Source organism: Heptranchias perlo, chromosome 7 (genome assembly GCF_035084215.1).
Source record: "Heptranchias perlo isolate sHepPer1 chromosome 7, sHepPer1.hap1, whole genome shotgun sequence".
Classification (NCBI taxonomy): Eukaryota; Metazoa; Chordata; class Chondrichthyes; order Hexanchiformes; family Hexanchidae; genus Heptranchias; species Heptranchias perlo.
The window spans coordinates 56099534-56117161 of record NC_090331.1 but is presented as its reverse complement, the minus strand read 5'-3'; the positions used below and the strand labels follow the sequence as shown (position 1 = coordinate 56117161).

Genomic DNA, 17628 nt, shown 5'->3' with positions numbered 1-17628 from the left:
TGGAGGGTAGCAAATGTTGTGCCTTTGTTTAAGAAGGGCGGCAGGGAAAAGCCTGGGAACTACAGACCAGTGAGCCTGACATCTGTAGTGGGTAAGTTGTTAGAGGGTGTTCTGAGGGACAGAATCTACAGGCATTTGGAGAGGCAGGGACTAATTAGGAACAGTCAGCATGGTTTTGTGAGAGGAAAATCATGTCTCACGAATTTGATTGAGTTTTTTGAAGGGGTAACCAAGAAGATAGATGAGGGCTGTGCAGTAGACGTGGTCTACATGGACTTCAGCAAAGCATTTGACAAGGTACCGCATGGTAGGTTGTTACATAAGGTTAAATCTCATGGGATCCAAGGTGAGGTAGCCAATTGGATACAAAATTGGCTTGACGACAGAAGACAGAGGGTGGTTGTCGAGGGTTGTTTTTCAAACTGGATGCCTGTGTCCAGCGGTGTGCCTCAGGGATCGGTGCTGGGTCCGCTGTTATTTGTTATTTATATTAATGATTTGGATGAGAATTTAGGAGGCATGGTTAGTAAGTTTGCAGATGACACCAAGATTGGTGGCATTGTGGACAGTGAAGAAGGTTATCTAGGATTGCAACGGGATCTTGATAAATTGGGCCAGTGGGCCGATGAATGGCATATGGAGTTTAATTTAGATAAATGTGAGGTGATGCATTTTGGTAGATCGAATCGGGCCAGGACCTACTCCGTTAATGGTAGGGCGTTGGGGAGAGTTATAGAACAAAGAGATCTAGGAGTACAGATTCATAGCTCCTTGAAAGTGGAGTCACAGGTGGATAGGGTGGTGAAGAAGGCATTCAGCATGCTTGGTTTCATTGGTCAGAACATTGAATGCAGGAGTTGGGATGTCTTGTTGAAGTTGTACAGGGCATTGGTGAGGCCACACTTGGAGTACTGTGTACAGTTCTGGTCACCCTATTATAGAAAGGATATTATTAAACTAGAAAGAGTGCAGAAAAGATTTACTAGGATGCTACCGGGACTTGATGGTTTGACTTACAGGGAGAGGTTAGACAGACTGGGACTTTATTCCCTGGAGAGTAGGAGGTTAAGGGGTGATCTTATAGAAGTCTATAAAATAATGAGGGGCATAGATAAGGTCGATAGTCAAAATCTTTTCCCAAAGGTAGGGGAGTCTATAACGAGGGGGCACAGATTTAAGGTGAGAGGGGAGAGATACAAAAGGATCCAGAGGGGCAATTTTTTCACTCAAAGGGTGGTGAGTGTCTGGAACGAGCTGCCAGAGGCAGTAGTAGAGGCGGGTACAATTTTGTCTTTTAAAAAGCATTTGGACAGTTACATGGGGAAGATGGGTATCGAGGGATATGGGCCAAGTGCAGGCAATTGGGACTAGCTTAGTGGTATAAACTGGGCTACATGGACATGTTGGGCCGAAGGGCCTGTTTCCATGTTGTAACTTCTATGATTCTATGATTCTATATATTTCCAAGTAGGGATGGTGTGTGACTTGGAGGGGAACGTGCAGGTGGTGTTGTTCCCATGCGCCTGCTGCCCTTGTCCTTCTAGGTGGTAGAGGTCGCGGGTTTGGGAGGTGCTGTCGAAGAAGCCTTGGCGAGTTGCTGCAGTGCATCCTGTGGATGGTGCACACTGCAGCCACAGTGCGCCGGTGGTGAAGGGAGTGAATGTTTAGGGTGGTGGATGGGGTGCCAATCAAGCGGGCTGCTTTATCTTGGATGGTGTCGAGCTTCTTGAGTGTTGTTGGAGCTGCACTCATCCAGGCAAGTGGAGAGTATTCCATCACACTCCTGACTTGTGCCTTGTAGATGGTGGAAAGGCTTTGGGGAGTCAGGAGGTGAGTCACTCGCCGCAGAATACCCAGCCTCTGACCTGCTCTCGTAGCCACAGTATTTATATGGCTGGTCCAGTTCAGTTTCTGGTCAATGGTGACCCCCAGGATGTTGATGGTGGGGGATTCGGCGATGGTAATGCCGTTGAATGTCAAGGGGAGGTGGTTAGACTCTCTCTTGTTGGAGATGGTCATTGCCTGGCACTTATCTGGCGCGAATGTTACTTGCCACTTATCAGCCCAAGCCTGGATGTTGTCCAGGTCTTGCTGCATGCGGGCTCGGACTGCTTCATTATCTGAGGGGTTGTGAATGGAACTGAACACTGTGCAGTCATCAGCGAACATCCCCATTTCTGACCTAGGATGGTTGGTAACATGATAGTGGGGAGGCAATGGAGGCAGCTGAATGGATGCTCTCTATCTTGGTGTCAAAAAAATGCATTAGCTCCTTGCACTTGTTAGAGGTGAAGGTGGCGGGGGAAGGAGAGAAGAGTTTAAGGATGCGGTATAGTCGAGAAAAGGAGCCATTTGTTATGTTTCTCTATGACATTGATAACAATAATTCAGCTGCTTTTCTCATTACATAAACATTTGCTCCATGGTTTGATCCAAAAAACAAAAGAAAATGTATTAAACATTAGCTTAAATTTAAAAAAATATTAATACATTACCTGAAAAATATTTAAAATGTCTATAAAGTGACTTTTAAAATAGTTTCCTTTTGCTGCTATAAATTGAGATTTCAAGCAACTTCCCTTTAATGCATGTTTATAGTGGGTAGAAGTGCCACTGGGCAGAATTTTCATCCAAATATCCAGAAAGTTAAATGGACCTCCTAAAGACCTTCATTAGAAAGCTGCATGCATGCGTAATAAGGTTTGTGCTCTGAAAGAATGGAAGGGATCACCACTGGCATACAGACACAATGTAAATATGTACAGGACACATTTTCAGACTTATTTTTTGGTTGACGTTGAGTGGCTTCTGATTACATTGCTACACCTGTTCACACTAATGTACAGTATATGAAATTGGAAAGAACTGGATATACACAAGCAAGCTATTAAAACTTTGGTTGACCTGAAATAAGTGCTGTTTTGATTAAAATGAAAGTAAGCTTTGGTGTACGGTAAGGAACTTTTCCCGATTTAAAAGCAATCACTTGAATGCAACACTGATCTGGGGGGCTATCACCTGTTGCATACTGTACACTCATATTTTGTGAGTTTTGTCTTTAAACATGACAGCCGTTGTGCTTGAGACACGGTGATTTGGCCTGTGGAAGTTCCTTCCTATGATCTCGAATCATGACATGTATAATGTGATTTGTATGACTCTGCTATTTCACTACTTTTTAAGTTTTGCAACTTTCCCTCATGTGCATATATGTCTTGTGCTCCTATTTTATTGTAATATTGCTACCTTACCTTTGTGTTTCTCTTTATTTAGTACCTTTATTTAGATCTGGACCGCCTGCCTGATCCTCGAGTGCAAGAGGCTGTAGGTTGCATTGACGCTGTCAGTAGCATATTTGTCAGAGAAGGTGGTTTCTTTTCATGGTAGGGGTCTGTCCTCTTCAACCAGCTCTTGCAGAGCCTTCTAGTTTAGTTTTCTGTTGATGTCACTGAAGCATTTTCCACTGCTAGATTCTCAGACTTTCAAAAATTTACGAGCCAATAATTACTTGAGAAGTGTGAAAAGATAATTATTGCAGGTGAGTTGCAATTTGCTGCTATTTTCTTATTATGACTTATTTCCCACAGTTAGCACATATAAATAACATATGCTACACTAATTTTGTTAATGGATCCATTAAAGAGTTAAGAACACTATGTCCATTTTAATGAACTGAGGAATTTCAAGCCTCAGATTTTCAAATGAGATAAAAACATACCTTAGATGGGATTTATTTCAGCAACATCATTATTATTCTTTCAAACATATCCAAATTTGTTTCTTTTAAAAAGTCTAGTCTGACAAATATTCTGCAAATTGGAAGCATGAATCCCTTTTTAGATTGAGAAACCAAGGTAAAATGTCTGGCATAAATAATTTGCATTGTAGAATCACCCAAATCAAACCACTGGAGCCTAACATCAGAATGGTGTGCAATACAGGGACATAACTCATTTTACAGTTGGTGGCCTATATCTTTGTATTAATACTGATATTTCTTATGGAATTGACATTACAAGGCAAGGCAAAAGTAAGGTACTTTGCATCAAAAAGCACTCATTTATCTAATTCTTACATAGCACAGAGATAAAAAAAGAGAAAGGGAGGGAAAGTGTGTAAGACCCATAGAGAGAGAAAGATGGAGACAGAAAGAGTGAAACCTGATCAGAAAGATAAAAGGAGACAGGAAGAATTAGACAGTAGCAGACAAGCATAGAAATACATAGAAATTACAACACAGTCTAACCAGTCTATATTGGCATTTACCCTCCATGTGAGCAAATAGTCCTAATAGTACTAATCACATTTACCCACCCTAAGAACAGGAATAGGCCATAAGCTCCCTCGAGCCTGCTCCGCCATTCAATAAGATCAAGGCTGATCTTCAACCTCAACTCCACTTTCCTACCCGATCTCCATATCCCTTGAATCCCCTAGAGTCCAAAAATCTATCCATTTCAGCCTTGAATACATTCAATAACTCAGCATCCACAGTCCTCTGGGGTAGAAAATTCCAAAAGATTCACAACCCTCTGCGTAAAGGAATTCCTCCTCATCTCAGTTTTGAATGGCCGACCCCGTATCCTGCAATTATTCTCCCTAGTTCTAGACTCTCTAGCCAGGGGCAACAATCTCTCAGCATCTACCCTTTCAAGCCCCCTCATAATCTTATATCCCAGGAATTAATCTAGTGAACCTTTGTTGAACTGCGTCTAAGGCAAGTATATCCTTTCTTAGATATGGAGACCAAAACTGTACGCAGTACTCCAGGTGAGGTCTCACCAAAGTCCTGTACAACTGTAGTGTACAACCGAAGTGAATAACCTCACATTTCCCCATATTATACTCCATCTGTCACCTTCTTGCCCACTCACTTAACCTGTTTATATTCCTTTGCAGACCCTTTGTGTCCTCCTCACAGCTTACTTTCCCACCTAGCTTTGTATCGTCAGCAAATTTGGATACAATACACTCGGTCCCTTCATCTAAGTCATTAATATAGATTGTAAATAGTTGAGGCCCAACCCTATTCTAGTATTCCTTCAGTCTCTTTTCCTTCATCCACCTATCCAATCTAACCTTGAATGTTGACATAGTTTCTGCCTCAACCACTCACCCTAGAAGTGAATTCCACATCCTCATAACTCTCTGTGTAAAGAATTGGCTGTGTTAAAGAAGCAGTGAGGCAGCTACAAATAAAAGTACATTTTAAAGCATAAATTGCCTGACAGCAGCATTGTAGGAAATAATTTAGTAATTCTAAGTGTTTGTATTCCCCTTTTGAAGTAAAGCAATATAATGCATGTTGTAAAATATAAGGTGTTGCTTTAGCACGAGTTGAAGATGTGAGAGAGAGTACATCAATGACAGAAAAATAAAAATGGCTATACTCCTCACAATATATTTACTGCAGTGCTTTTAGTAATATGCTTTCCAGCTTATAAAACAAACTCTGTGGGCATGATTTTGACCTGGAGTCAGGAAGAGAGCAAGTGGGTAGATTTTCGAGTGAGTGCATCGGAATCTGCGATCTCAATTCAATTGAAGGCAGTTATTTTTGCTTTTGGTTTTCCCATGCAACAGTCAGCCAGATTGACAGGCTGTGGAAGACACTGGTTGGAGGGGAGTGGGGGGAAATCTGATGCTAGAGATGGAGATCAGGATGGTCTGATGCCAAGAGGACATCGGGGCCGGGGGGGGGGGGGGGGGGGGGGAGGGCGCGCATGGAGAAAGTTGCAGGCCAAGAGGTGATCAGGTCAGCAGAAGAGTGGGAGGTTGGAAATCATCAGAAGAGTCGGAGGTGAGTAACATTAAATAATAAAAAACCTACTTTAACTATTTCAATGAGGTTATTTGCCCCACTAACGACATGTCCGCAGGCACTAATTGGGAACACGATATCCATTATTTGGCTGCGCGTGCGCATCCAAACACGCCCACGTTAATCCCAGAAGTGGGCGCGTGGGAGTCAGGTTGTGGTCGCGATCGCAAAAACGAGTACTTTTACCTCCCACCTGACTCCAACCCACCCGTTCTTGGGATTTAAAATTCTCCCCTATAAGTTTCTGTAGTCACTATCAAGATCAATATGGACCAAGAAGGCTCCTGAAGCCATTTTAACTCATCCATCTAGAAAAACCTACAGTTCCCTCATCACAGTATCGAATAGTGTCTAAAGACGAGGGTGTCCAAACTGTTACCCAGGAACCACATTCACTAATACTGGTCTTCAAAGCCCAGGCAAACCGGTCCCATTTGGACATAGACTTCTTATTTGGCTCAGTGTTAGCACTCTTGCCTCCAAATCAGAAGGTCATGGAATCAAGTGTCTCTCCAGGACATGAGCATATAATCTAGGCTGACCTTTGAGTGCAGTTCAGAATAAATGCTGCATTGTTAAAGGTTCCATCTTTCAGCTGAGACAGTAAGCTGAAGCCTCATCTGCCTGTTCAGATAGATGTAAAAAATCACATGGCACTACTCAAAAAACAAGTGAGTTCTCCCAATATTTATCTTTCATCCAACACCACCAAAAACAGATTAGCAGGTAATTTATCTCATTGCTGTTTGTGGGACCTTGCTATGCACTAATTGACTGCTGGGTTTGCCTACATACAACAGTGCCTATATGCTTCAAAATTAATTAGCTGTGAAGCATTTTGCAACGTCCTGAGGATCATAGAACCATAAAGATTTACGGCACAGGAGGCCATTCAGCCTATCGTCTCTGTGCCGGCCAAAAAAAACTATCTAGCCTAATCCCACTTTCCAGCTCTTGGTCAGTGGTCCTGTAGGTTACGGCACTTCAAGTGCATATCCAAGTACTTTTTAAATGCGATGAGGGTTTCTGCCTCTACCACCCTTTCAGGCAGTGAGTTCCAGACACCCACCACCCTCTGGGTGAAAATAATTCTCCTCAACTCCCCTCTAATCCTTCTACCAATTACTTTAAATCTATGCCCCCTGATTACTGACCCCTCTGCTAAGGGAAATAGGTCCTTCCTAATCACACTATCTGGGCCCCTCATAATTTTATACACCTCAAGTAAATCCCCCCTCAGCCTCCTCTGTTCCAAAGAAAACAATCCCAGCCTGTCCAATCTTTCCTCATAGCTAAAATTCTCCAGTCCTAGCAACATCCTCACAAATCTCCTCTGTACCCTCTCTAGTGCAATCACATCCTTCCTATAATGTGGTGACCAGAACTGTGCGCAGTACTCAAGCTGTGGCCTAACTAGTGTTTTATACACTTCTAGCATAAACTCCCTGCTCTTATATTCTATGCCTCGGTTAATAAAGGAAAGTATCCCGCAAGCCTTCTTAACCACTTTATCTACCTGTCTTGCTACCTTCAGGGATCTGTGCACATGCACTCCAAGGTCCTTTGTTGCTCTACACTTCTCAGAATCCTACCATTTATTGTGTATTCCCTTGCCTTGTTTGCCCTCTCCAAATGCATTATCTTACACTTCACCAGATTGAATTCCATTTGTTACTTTTCTGCCCACCTGACCAGTCCATTGATATCTTCCTGCAGTCTACAGCTTTCTTCCTCACTATCAACCACACGGCCAACTTTTGTATAGTTTGCAAACTTCTTAATCAGGGTGGCAGGCAGTGACTAGTGGGGTACTGCAGGGATCAATGCTTGGGCCCCAGCTATTCACAATATATATCAATGATGTGGATGAGGGAACTAAATGTAGGTGGGATTGTGAGTTGTGAGGAAGATGCAAAGAGGCATCAAGGTGATTTAGACAAGTTGAGTGAGTGGGCAAATCCATGGCAGGTGCAGTATAATGTGGATAAATGTGAAGTTATCCACTTCGGAAGGAAAAACAGAAAGGCAGAGTATTATTTAAATGGTGATAGATTGGGAAATGTTGATGTACAAAAGGACTTGGGTGTCCTTGTACACCAGTCACTGAAAGCAAATATGCAGGTGTAGCAAGCAGTTAGGAAGGCAAATGGTATGTTGGCCTTCATTGCAAGAGGATTTGAGTATATGAGCAAGGATGTCTTACTGCAGTTATACAGGACCTTGGTGAGACCACACCTGGAGTATTGTGTGCAGTTTTGGTCTCCTTACCTAAGAAAGGATATACTTGCCATAGAGGGAGTGCAGCGAAGGTTCACCAGACTGATTCCTGGGATGGCAGGACTGTCATATGAGGAGAGATTGGATCGACTAGGCCTGTATTCACTCGAGTTTAGAAGGATGAGAGGGGATCTCATTGAAACATATAAAATTCTGACAGGGCTGGACAGACTGGATGCAGGGAGGATGTTTCCCCTGGCTGGGTTGGGGGGGGGGTCCAGAGCAAGGGGTCACAGTCTCAGGATACGGGGTAGGACATTTAGGACTGAGATGAGGAGAAATTTCTTCACTCAGAGGGTGGTGAACCTGTGGAACTCTCTACCGTAGAAGGCTGTGGAGGCCAAGTCACTGAATATATTTAAGAAGGAACTAGATAGATTTCTAGACACAGAAGGTATCAAGGGGTATGGGGAGAGAGCGAGAATATGGTATTGAGATAAAGGATCAGCCATGATCATATTGAATGGCGGAGCAGGCTCGAAGGGCTGAATGGCCTACTCCTGCTCCTATTTTCTATGCCCCCTACATTTAAGTCTAAATCATTGATATATACCACAAAAAGCAAGAGACCTAGTACTGAGCCCTGCAGAACCCCACTGGAAACAGCCTTCCAATCACAAAAACACTCTTTGAGCAATACCCTTTGCTTCATCCTCCTGAGCCAATTTTGGATCCAACTTGCCACTTTCCCTTGGATCCCATGAACTTTTACTTTTCTGACCAATCTGCCATGTGGGACCTTGTCAAAAGCCTTGCTGAAATCCATGTAGACCATATCAAACATGCTACACTCAGAGGATGTGAAGACACTTTATAAATGCAAGTTCTTCTTATTTATTGATGTCATGTTTGATTTTTGACAGCCTAGAGTTTGGAAAGGGCTGATTTTAGATTGTTGCTTCACTTGCAGATAAACCTTAAATTAGAATATTTAGATGTGTTATCAGCAATTTGAAATATGTACAAATTAATGGGAACATCAATTTAAACGTTGTACATGTCTTATCCCACTATTTTCCCCCTCACGGGCTCCATTGTACCACTATGGGGCCCACAAAAGCAAAAAGCTTGGACATCTCTGTCTTTAAATGCATCTAACTCGATTTATTTAAAACGATTATGTGAAGCATTAAGTGAAGAAAATTAAACACAAACCTGTGTGTGTCGAACGATGGATCCGATTAACAGTTGATTAACATATATTGAGTAGTATAAATAATTAACTGCAGCATTTTATTGCTAAAAAAAATCTTCAAAAGAAGAAACGTGTGAGGAAAAACACCTATAATGAAAGGAAAACCGTCTAAAGCTCCGATTGCGAAAAGCACATTGGTACTAATCACATAAAAAAACTAACATGGTTTGTGTAATTTACAATCCCCTTCATCTGGCAAATAGGATTGTATATAACGGGTAAATATTGTAGGCGGCGGTGTATTTGTTTCCTCCAGGTCACTAGTCAGCTTGATAGAACTGAATATTAAATCGTAACAGTTGGTGAAAGGTACCGCCGAGGCAGTCACCAGTTTTGTTTGCAATCGGAATTGACGATGCTATGACCAAACGTTCTGTATATATTCTGATTGTGTCACTCCCACTAGAATTGGAAGGACAACACAGCGGGTACTGGCTGGCCGCTGGTCTATACACTCAGAAATTGAAAACAATAGTATAATTTCCTCTAAAACGGGCTCTTTGGGTGTACTATTATACCACAGACGTTGACATCAAAGTATATTCAATATTTTCAAAGTTTGATTGCATTAACATCACATCATAGTCATACATAAGAATTCCCCATCCGGAAGAAGGCACAATAACTACGGACTATAACCCATTGATTTTTAAAAAGCGTATTTCCAGACTAAACACTTGACGGCATAGGATTTCGTTCTCTCTCATTCAATAAAAAAAAGCATTGGTAGTAAGACAAATACTATAAACATGTATATGAAACTAATTTATTAGACTCTAAGGCTGTCAAGCCACAGATCATCATTTCCTAACAGAACAAAAGTCCCTTCCAATTTGCCAGTCATAACAACGACCAATGTTGACGGAACAAGGTCATTGGTTCAGACCAGAAGAATACCAACAACAGAGGAATATAACTACATAAAAATTCCCGGAGTACGAGGTAAATATTGTGCGAATTGACTTTCCAGCAGCATGATTGTATCTAATAGATTGTTGTTTATTTTCCTTTGCCAGGCAGGGCGGTGCTGCCCATCAGTTTACTGAGAGGGGCACCGCCAACTCAGGCTCAGGAATTATGAAAGGAAATGTTCGCGCATGCGCGTCACTTACCCTGGGACATGGTCTTCGTCACCAACCTGAAAGTCTTTCAGAAAATTCAACCCGATTAATTAAAACGGCTGCTAAAACCGATTCAATTGCTTGCCACCCGTATACACGGATTTAAATTGGTTTACAATACCGACTGTTCACAATGCAACCTGTCTTCATATTATGAGCTCTGTCGCCTTTTATTTCCAGATTCGACTGCACTGGCATCTGACTAAAAGAGACACATCGCACAAACAGGTTCACAAATGATACTTTCATTGACCCACATGAAAGAGGATCAAGACAACAATCTAGTTAACATTGTAGTTATTCCATTCAGTTAACTCTGTGGGAATCAGAGTTTTTAAAAATGTTTTTTTTTCTGCTCATATTACTACGATTGTGTTTAATGTAATAATACATTTCTCCATGAACACAAGCACGGGCGAGCCTCTTTCATCATTCAATCCTTGGCGCCGTCCTCAGTGGCGGTGTATATAAATGAATTGTGAAAACACACAGAATTGATGGTGTTGGATCATTTCATACCATGCAAGGAAAAATGCGAGCTTTAACCCAGGAGCGCCTTCGCAAGAAGAGATTCTACAACACACAATGCACATCAGTCCTTGGGGTATAGGGCGGGCGTAAGGAATCTCAGGCGTCTTGCGTAAATTGCATTGAGCACTTCTGCTTGCTGAGGTCGCTGCTTGTTAGAGTCAATTATAATCCATTGATTTCACGACATTCGCGGGATTGGGCTGTGAATTGTGTCTCACGTATCTCATCTGTTTAACTCGGTGGTTATTCCTTTAATAGCATATTGATCAGTTGGAGAGAACAGTAAAATAAGCTTTGTGTTATTTGCTGGAAACAATATAAAAATAATTGTATTCATCAGAAGTGTCTGGTTTACATTTGCCTATAGATGATATATTATAATCCTAATATATTCCCTTATCCACTTGTCCTCTTAAAAGATCAGAGGGTTGTTATTAATCCCTCATAGAAGTACCGTTTGCGTTCTCTGACTATAGAAATATTACCGTTCTTACACACCAGGGAGCCTATTCATCGGAGTTTCTCCTTCAACTATAAATCCTCAATGAATACCAGTTTGCTATAAAATACGTTCCAATCTTCCTTAAAGATTTACCAAAAAATTGTATCAATTCTTTAACCTTGCAAGGACATACACTGCCAGACACAGCAAAAGAAAAACCCCATTTTACTGCACCCAGTTAAGCAATTGTTTTTATATGATCAGAGTAGACTTCGCCACCAAACAATGACCCCCCCCCCCAACTACGTCAGTGGATCAGGAGGATCCACGCTTTATCTGTCATTACTGGCCGTGCCTTGTTACGCAGCATCAGCACTCCCAGCATGGGAAGATAGCAGACCGGACTGTCTGTCATCTGTTTTTCAGGACGGCACCAGTAGGCATCAAACAGCAGTCTGCTCACATCAAGCGTAAGTGTGAAATCGTTTCACCCAAAAGTTGGTGTGATTATATCTACCTTTCAAATATGCAGCACGGCGTTCAAACGGATAATTCACTTTTAACGTGCGTGAATTTTAACCTATAGATTACTGTCCGCAAACAGTCTTATACTGGGGCATGCCATTATGATACTTTTGTGGGATACGGTTCGTTAAACTGACTAAGATTTCCCTAGTTGCAGCCATGTCGAGTTCAACAAAGCTAGCCTTCTCCGAAGTGGAAACTTTTCTGGATAACCATCCAGATCTTTTCGAAGACTACCTGCTTAGGAAGGGCAAACACAGTACGGTGGAGAAATGGCTCAAACATCATCATCTCAGCAAAACCCCCTCAACTTCCAGTTCAGAGGAGAAGAGCGTTCCTGCCAAGGAGTGCTGGGCGACCAAACGAGATGGGCTGCAGAGAAGACCCTCTCAGAGGGAGCTCAGGAAAAGTTTTGCCAGATCTAAGGCGATGACCGCCAACAGGACTTACGACGAGCATGTAAACTCCAGAGACAAGGAGCCACTCTCCAGCATGAGGAGGCGAGCTCTCCTCAGGAAAGCCAGTTCGCTGCCTCCCACCACAGCTCACATCTTGAGCGAATTACTAGAATCTCGGGTCAACATCCCCCAGTATGCGTCTACGGCGATCGACTACAAATATGAACTCAAGGATACCAACGAAAGAGAATTCTTCCTGGAACTTGTCAAAGACATTTCAAATGACCTGGACCTGACCAGCCTGAGCTACAAGATCCTCATATTTGTCTGTATCCTAGTCGATGCCGATCGTTGCTCCTTGTTCCTGGTGGAAGGAACTTCCAACAAAAAGACTCTAGTATCCAAATTCTTTGATGTGCACGCAGGGACCACGGTGCTGCCTTCGTGCAGTATGGAAAACTCCAACGAAGTGCAGGTGCCATGGGGAAAAGGAATCATTGGTTATGTGGCCGAGCACGGGGAGACAGTCAGTATCCCTGATGCTTATCAGGTAAGATTTTCTTGCAAAAAAACCAAACATAACATTTGTTTCAGACAGTTATAATCCGAGGATATAAGACATCTCTAAGAATATATAGTTTCTGCACTGAAGATGTGTGAAGATAAAAATGCTATAAAATTATAAAAAACAATTTAAAGGGAACTTTCTCCCCCCCCCCACCGTTGTTTTCGCAATCAGTTACAATCAAGTACTTTACAGCGTAGTAAAATAATGAACATTTTATTTAAATGGATGCAACTGAAATAAAAGTTGTTCCCTTTTACAGTAAGTATAAGGAAAAAATGTTAACGTGTAAAGGATTTGCGTCCTCTTTCTTTGCTATTACAGTATTAAATCGCCGTCCATCTATTCCTCAGGTGTTAAGTGATGAAATCTGTGGTACACAGTGCAATTACTAGTAAAAGCACCAACATTCCCATCGCTTTCATCTTATTCGATTATTTGGGAAAACCGATATAATAAGACATGTCTGGATTTTTAAAACCTGAACTCTTTCATACCTGTATATGTAATATATGTGAAATATATTATTCAAATATTGTTCGTGTACTATAAAACAAGATATCAAAAATATCCCCTCGGTTATTTTAAAGTAAGAAATGGAACACACAGTCTGTGGGTTGATCCTTTGAATGATAATATGATTCATATAGTTCCTGGAAAGTGGTTATCAGAGTGGGAATAGGAATAGTAAACATATCCATAACAGGGCTAACAGTGATTTGTATAGACATTTACCAGATGGTCTGTGCACAGCATTGCTAGCCGTAATAAATGCAATCGATTGAAATAAAGGTAAAACCTATGTGACGGTAACAGTAACGGTAGTAATTTATTTGAGGATTATTGACAAGGGGGACAATTAAAATTCGTGAAGAAGGGAAAGGGGACATACGTCTGGAAATGTCACTAGCAGATTCAACTGGAGAACTGAGGCAGAATTTCCCCTTGTTTCATAATTTTGAAAAAAAAGTTTAAAAGAAAGCAAATTGCAAATAATTTGCATAACACACAATACCTTAAACATGGTCTTTAGCGAAATTGTTTGACATATTTTGTTCGACACAGCAAATCCTTTGTGATCTTTGACATGGTTCCTATGCCTGACCCAGATTGCAATCCTGGAGCAGCAAAACAAAACAACCAGAACATTTCCAAACACGTTAACCCACAAAACCCGGCATCACTGGCTCATTTCAAACAATGATAATAACGACTATATTCAAATCCCTATAAACGCCTGTTTAGATGACACAATATATTTAATATTAACATGCACTCCAGTCGTGCACAATAGCAACGCATATCTGTGCACGAGATTTTTTGACAATTATGATGCAAGGCAAAATGTAATATGAGTTAATTATCTATATTGCAAAAGAAAAGGTGTAACTGGAACATTAAACACAAATAATGTACAACAATCTTGAACAATATACAGTCATACTAAATAATGCAGAACATTTGTATTCATGCTACGTGCTGTATGGAATGTTTCGAATTTTGTTAACTCTTGTTCTAGGCTTTGGTTAGTCACCTATTCCCATCATTATCGAGTCACTGAATGGAAAATGTAATCATGTGATCTAAGAACAATATAAAATAATGACGCGAGATGAATCCATATAACCCGCTCAGAGTTTGTACCTTACGATATTGCAAAAGTTTACAGAAGCCACTGACACAATGACAACGGAGGAGTCCCGCAATGCCCTTATATGCATCATTTGGAAACAATGCCAAGAGCACAGCAAGAAGACTGTAACATTAAAACGTGTTTACAGCAATTGAAGTGATTTATGGTGCCAAACTGATAAAGACACCATCAACCCTGCCATTCATTTCACCAAGCGCACGTGACAGCAGGGGGCGCTACAAAGTTACCTCTTCATGTTGCGTCAATATTAATTTTACTGCAGAGAAAAGTAAATATTTTGAACAGGACTCGCCTTAGCGTTTGCTTACGTCAGTGCTGCACATGGCCGTGTGCCATTCATGTTTGTTGTTTAAGGGCACTTAGGTCAACGTGACAAAGTGCTTTTCAACCACAACTTCGACGTATCTTAATATGGTCAATTCTAAGATCTATTTCTATTCTATTTACATAAAACCAGGTTCGAGGTTGGGAACTGCCCCATAAATAACAACGTTGTTTCTCGTTCAGTTAGACTGACACTGCAACTCACGCTCCAATATATACTGAAGAGCCCAATGAACCACTAAAACTGTTCTGATATTGGCCTAGCTTTCTATTTTTGTAATTTTTGTTTTCCTTTTGATGAATTCGATCTTTAGATAAATTAGATTTTAAGTTAAAATTAACTTATTTTAATGACTTTTTGAGGGTTTTTTTTCTATTTCTTCTCTCCTTCCATCACCCAATCTCCCATGTGGATGCTGCACCTCTCAGTTGGCTGGTGGGACAGTACAACTGTATTTATTCCATAGAAAAGAGTATTTATGTTCCTAGAGCAAATGTTATAAATGGGTTCAAGAAACAAGTTACTAAATTTCTAGAAAGGGTTATGTGGAGGAGGTGAAGATCAAGTATAAAGGGCGGGCTTGTTGGGTCTGTTCATAAAATTTCCTATGTTCCTCCCATGCCACTGTTGATGCTGCTCCTTTCTGGACAGATTTCTGTCCTTTCCTCTAAACAACACAGTTGAAAATCAGGGAAACAAATGCTAGCGGATACTGGAATTTAAATTTGGCTCATGTACTCAAGGCTAATCCTCTAAAGCTGCAGTAACTGGACTGCCAAGATTTGCAACTTGTACTTACCATCACCTCCACCGAGCGGTCCGCCCAGGGGAGCATTGAAAGAAGCAAATGACTCAAACTCTTGCTGCCAGACCTAAGTTGATGTATTTAGGCATAATCATGAACGCTAAATACTTTTAGGACTGCAATACCACTTGTAAAGCCTTCCCAATTGAAGGTATCAAAATTGATCTGCCTACACCATATCTACAGCTGCTTGGTCCTGCATGCCTTCTGCCACATATACAACCATTTGAATAGAGTGGCCTGAGGCTGTGGTGCATTGTCATCCTGAAATGCAGCATCTTCATCTGTGTCAACTCCAGCCATGGCCCTACTACTGGACACTGCCTCACCAAGCCTGCTGATCGGTGTGACTTAATGGCACTGTTGAGTTCAGTGAAGACCTGAGTAAGGCTTCTCTCAATCTAATCAAGCATATGGAAAACAGAAGAGGGAGCTGATTCCATACTGGAGAACAAGGCCTGTAAAGCAGCAATCTGCACATTCATGAGAGATGGTACAACTGGCATTAGGGCCCCTGTCCATGCATGTCCATAGAGCTGCTTCATGCTTCATGGTGCCATGCAGTTCCGCGAACCCATCCATCAGCACTGTACAGACACAGGTAGCGGACAATTCCACACTGGCTGGCAGCTGCAGCAAGTTTGGTAGCAAAGGCTGCAGTGACTGTAGCAAAGCTCTTTGTTCAGAAAGCAATCTTCTTTTAAAAATAGGCTCCATCAGGATGGACACAAATTGACTCTTTGGACAGGAAGCTCCTACTGATCCTGTGCTACCACCATCTGCTCCTTGTTTCTGCTCAGTCGTGCCCTGTGCATCACCAAATGCAACCTCCTTTAGTTCACTATTTAGATTCGCTGGCATGGATATGCCTGTGCTGCTGCTTGTGTGGGTAGGAGAGAGTGACACTGGATCTTTGGAGCTCCTGAAGAGGTCTGGACCATTGGTCACTGCACAGCTTCATGGGGAATACCTAGAGAAAGAAAAGTGGAACATCTATTATAAAGCTGTTATTGTGACAATCCTTGAAATGTAACTTACAGCAAAGTGAGTCACAGAGTATCGCACTTCACTACGCTTTGATGCCTGTGAGTAAGTAAGTAGGGCAAGAGAAGAAAAGTATTAACCTTCGGCTGGGAAAAGGCCTCCAACTTCACCATGGGCTACTCCTTCTATGTTCTCTTACCCAATGATCTCAAGGATTGTCCCCTCAAAGTCACTATGATTCTCAAATAAGGGGGTCTGTCTTCTGTATAGATTTCCTTCTTCTTGTAATATAAGGCATTCTCGTACAAAAAGAGAAGCAGAGACAAGAAGTTCAAATTATCAGGTGGACATAGTCAAATGTCATTGTCCGTCCACAGTGGGCGTGATTACGAGAGCTCAATCGGCAGTAGGAAAAAGAGATCAAAAATGGCCCAAAAATATCCCAAAAACAGGTACCTTTCTATTCTGTGGCCTTTAAGTCAACTCCCACCTGACTGTAGAAACTTTCCAGGAAACTGGCCAGGAGAAAGGTAGGTTATGTGGGGGTCGGGGTGGGAGGGACAGGTTGTGATCAAGGTGGGGTGGGGGAGCCAGGGGTAGCAGTAGCTCACATTATTTTTGTGGAGCCCAGAGGAGAACTCTTGCTCCTCCTGGCCCCATAGAAATAATTTTAGCATTTAGCTTGAAGGGCCTCTTCTGCTGCTCCTCCAGGTTTTATTGAGCAGGACGTCCATGGCGATCGCTTGGCCCAGTAGCATGTTAAAATATCATTGTGGTCCTGTATACACCAAAACGGTAGGAAAGTTCAGCCCATCAACATCTCCATGGGACATTGCCAATTCAACCCCTTTGTCAAAATACCACATGGTTGTAGTTGACAGCATGGGCAAAGATCTCGTTGATAACTAGATTTGTGTCTTTCCCTCATGATCCAGCTAAGACTGGCAAATGTAACTCCCAAGGGAAGCCTGAGTGTGGAACATAG

General features: G+C 41.9%; 1 protein-coding gene across 1 annotated transcript in view; it reads left to right on the top strand.

The window, feature by feature from the left end:
- The first annotated feature begins 12071 nt into the window (after positions 1-12071).
- Positions 12072-17628, top strand: part of pde11a (phosphodiesterase 11a) — a 271348-nt gene continuing 265791 nt past the window's right edge. The window contains exon 1 of the mRNA XM_067986810.1: positions 12072-12860. Coding sequence (XP_067842911.1) covers positions 12072-12860 — 789 coding nt within the window. The remainder of the gene's footprint in view (positions 12861-17628) is intronic.